Source organism: Myotis brandtii, unplaced genomic scaffold, assembly GCF_000412655.1.
Source record: "Myotis brandtii unplaced genomic scaffold, ASM41265v1 scaffold953, whole genome shotgun sequence".
Lineage (NCBI taxonomy): Eukaryota > Metazoa > Chordata > Mammalia > Chiroptera > Vespertilionidae > Myotis > Myotis brandtii.
Window position 1 is genome coordinate 1161985 of NW_005371933.1, and position 3997 is coordinate 1165981.

The 3997-nt window shown below is 46.8% G+C and overlaps 1 protein-coding gene across 2 annotated transcripts in view; it reads left to right on the forward strand.

The window, feature by feature from the left end:
* The first annotated feature begins 2847 nt into the window (after window positions 1–2847).
* The window catches only part of XDH (xanthine dehydrogenase), a 64235-nt gene continuing 63085 nt past the window's right edge, over window positions 2848–3997 (forward strand). The window contains exon 1 of one of the 2 annotated variants that reach the window (XM_005886054.2): window positions 2848–3065. In XM_005886054.2, the coding sequence (XP_005886116.1) occupies window positions 3024–3065 (42 nt within the window). In that variant the 5' untranslated portion in view covers window positions 2848–3023. The remainder of the gene's footprint in view (window positions 3066–3997) is intronic. The other variant, XM_005886053.2, reaches the window with a different exon arrangement.

The window sequence follows — 3997 nt, forward strand, 5'->3', positions numbered from 1 at the left end:
GCCCTGACCAGGAATCAAACCGTGACCTCCTGGTCCATAGGTCGATGCTCAACCACTGAGCCACGCCAGCTGGGCTCGAGTAAAGTTTGTTGTAAGTGAAGAAAGTGAACAGGGGACGCCTGTAGGATACAGATAGAGGCGCACATCTGGGTGCTGAGAGAAGGAGTGAGCAGCCCAGAGGTGCTGCTGCAGAGGCAGGTGCAGGGCTGGCCCTGGGACCTCCGTGGAAAGTGGGACCTGCCAGGGCAGCAGCTGCCAGAGCACCAGGCCTGGCCAGGCATTCAGAGAACCTTCGAGCACTTTCCTGAATCACTCCTTCCAGGGCATGCTTGGCCCAAAGAGCTCACTATTCCACGAGTTATGACTTGGCTCTTGGCAGTGTTTTTACTCTTCTTATCTCTTGTGATTTCCTGGAATTGTGGTTCCAAGAGGAAGACTTGTTTGTGTCCAGGGGGCCTCAGGGCTTACCTGACTTCTCCATGGACTTTGGGACCTCGTCTACCAACGCCGTGCAAATTATAAAGCAAGATGTTCTTTTGAAAAGTGCGGTAAGTTAATGTAATGTAAGTTATAGTTGGCCCATTCCCAGACCACGAAATCCCATTAATTCAACCCAAAGTTGGGAATTCATTCAACATTGAAAGCATATATAGGTGGTCATCAACTTTGAAAAAACAAAACTTATTTTAGACTGTTTTCCCCTAATTTATAACATCTAGAAAAACCACAGAGAAAGAAATGATCACAAATATTTTGCTGAATAAAAAGTAACACTAATTTAAAGTTTTTTGGTCAAATCTCAGTATTATAGAAATAAATTAGTTATTATAATTATTACAGAAATAAAATATGAATGACAGCATGAGCCCTTCTTGAAAATATATTTTGCTCTCATTTTTTTCAGTGCTCCACAGTAGCAGAGAGGAACTTCATCTCTGGGAGGCTGAAGACTGGCAGACGGGGGACAAGTAAATCACTACGTATGTACTGAGCATTTACTGTGGGTCACACTCCTAACCTAAGTCCCACTTAATTCTCACCACAGTGGATTCTTACCAAGTAGGTATAGTTGCCCCCACTCCATAGATAAGTCTACTGAGGCCAAGAGAGTGATTTTTGCCAAAGGTCACATAGAAGTGGTGGAGCTAATATTCAAGCCAGTCTATCTACATCAAACCTAAGGTCCTTCCTGCCTCAGCCTTCCCTCTTTACCTTGAGAGTTTCTTGGGACTTTGGCTAGAGACTGGCTAGGAAGTAAAGGGCTTGGATAACTGGGGTGGATCAGTGAATAGAGGAAAAGCCTCTCCATCACAGAGGTGAAAGGTCAGGGAGAAGTCATCCATTACCAAACACCACCCCAGGCTCAGCCCCTCTTTCCTTCTGTCTTTTTGGGCAGGGTTTCTCAAGCTTGGCTCTATTGACATGTAAGACCAGATAATTGTTTGTTGCTGGGGCTGTCCTGTGCATTATAGAGTGTCTTGTAGCATCCTTGGCCTTTATCTACTAGATACCAGTAGCAGCCCTTCCTGGTCATAACAATAAAACTCAACCCCAGACATTGCTGAATGGCTTCTGAGGTTGGGAATCCTCACCCACCCCAGTTAAGAATCATTGTTTTCTGGTGACCAACCAACACAGTTTGCCCTGGACTGAAGGGATTCAGTGCTAAAACCAGGATAGGTGGGGGCAAACTGGGATAATTGGCCACCCTACAAATGGAATTTCATCTTCTGCTTATATGAAGGCTGTGGTTGGGAGAGACGCCTGTGTGGATAACATGGTTGTCCTGTGGTCTTCAGTTTCTCTAAGCTGCTGCTGTGCCAGGAACTTCTGCGTAATACTCCTGTCTCTCCACCCCACTCCTAGCCTGCCAGGAATGTGGGGAAAGTTACCTGTTTTCAAGGGCTGTTTGAGTAACTGTGTGGGTCCTTTTAGGGTGAAAGGAGACCAGAGGGAAAGCTGATGTGTGTGTGTGTGCGTGTGTGCGTGTGTGTGTGTGTGTGTGTGTGTGTGTGGACTGGGAGGGCCATTTGGGTGCCAGACTGCAGAGAGCTCATTGGTGCTGCCCGGGTGGGCAATGCGCATGTGTGTTTGCATTAGGAGTTAATGAATACTGGACGAGGGCAGGTTTTCAGCTCCAAGCTAACTTGGCCTATGACTAGGTAGTGTGTGCATTTTAATTTATTTGGTATTACGAAATATTTTTATGAGTTACTCTGATGATGTATTAAGGGCACATTCCTGAGAGACATAAATAAAAGCCTCAAAAATGATTTATTGTTAGCATTATTTTTGTTGTGTTGTTGAGTCTACATCAGCAGTCGTAATCAATATTTTAGTTCTTTGCAAATTGACAAAGTGCTTCCAAAATATATCATATGTCCCTCAGCCTTCTGCTTTTGGTGTCATTGGTGTGCCCATTTAGAGGGTGAGCACAGAATTCTGAAGGAGATAAGTAACTGGCTGAGGTCCAATGCCAGGTTTTGCATCTGGGTCACTGGGCACCACATCTGTGACCTCCATGTTCCTCCAGAAGGATGAGCCTTGCAGGTAAGTGCTGAGTCTGCGTTGCTGTAACTATATCTGGTGAACCATCAAGTGCAGACAAGGAGGGTGTGAGTCAGCCCTACTGCCCTGACTCTGACAATGGCCCTTCCCCCTTCTCTGTCGTCAGCCAGTGGGAGGATGAAGCAGGTTCCACGGGGCAGTGCCTAAGACCCATGGTGGCACAGTACCAAGGCTGATAATCTTGCTGATTCGTGCCTTCCTCTGTGCTCTTTGACACAGGTGTTGGGGGTGTGATTTGCTTGTGAATGATTGCTTTCATTTTCCTCGATTATGCAAACCGATGGCTTTTTGCCAGGAACTCTCAACCCCCGGAGGCTCTACGCTCCTTCCCTCCTATTGGCCTACTTGCTCTCATTATTTTGGGGAGGAGTATTTTTCAAGTGGCAGAGGAGTAATAACTGCCCTTGCCTCTTGGGAGTGAGGTACCTGGAGTTCAGGGGACCCACCTGTTGACAATGACAGCTGACGAGTTGGTTTTCTTTGTGAATGGCAAGAAGGTAAGCAGGAGCTGACCTTTGCTTTGGCTTCCCTGCTCCCTGGAAAGGGCTATGTGTCCAGTGGAAGAGGCTGTTCTCTCTCTTTTCGTGTTCTCCTTTCTCTCTCTTCCTTTAAAGGTGTGGCTGCCTTTGGGGTGACCTTGGGGAAAGAAGACCTTCTCCAGGCTAGACCAGAGTCAAGATAGATACTCAAGGGGCAAAAGAGTGAGAGGGAGGGAAGCGAGGAGAGAAGTGTCTGGGAGCTTCTCCCACCCCACCCACCCCGCAGCAGGAGAGACACCGGCACGAAGCTGAGAAGGGAGGACAGGGTTCTAGGTGAGACTGGAGGTCACCCACCACACTTCTATTTCTGGATTTAATCAAATATGGCCTAAGGCATCGGTTGATCTCTTTACTGAGGGAAGGAACGGGAACGTGTTTTTTTGCTAATATCAGGATATAAGATGTATGCAGCCTTTGCTTCTGATATTTCATGTATGGAAATATAGCAGCTAACTTGTGGGAGTACGTATACTGACATCTTGTGGCAGATACATTTATTTTCATTAAGGGCATGCTTGCCCCTGCCCTTAGTTCTACATATTAATAATGCAAATCCCTTTGATAAAAATGGACCATTTGGATTAACTTCAGGGGTGCCCAGGGACCTAGGGAAGGTGAGGGTGAGATGGGGCAGAGGGGGACTTATGACATGGGGACCATGTCCTTGCATCACTGGAAGGATGAGGACCTTTGCAAATTCTAATGTAGGTGCAGAGAGAGAGGGTGCAAGCACATTACATTGTCTCCATCTTCCACTTGCCCTCCCTACACCGCTGCTGACTTGCTTGCATCTGCTTTAGTTCCCCAGTTGGGAATGAATGGGACAGTAAGAGGGATTGTTGCACATTGTAAATAGCCATGTGGACCATGTGAGTGAATAATGTGCCCAG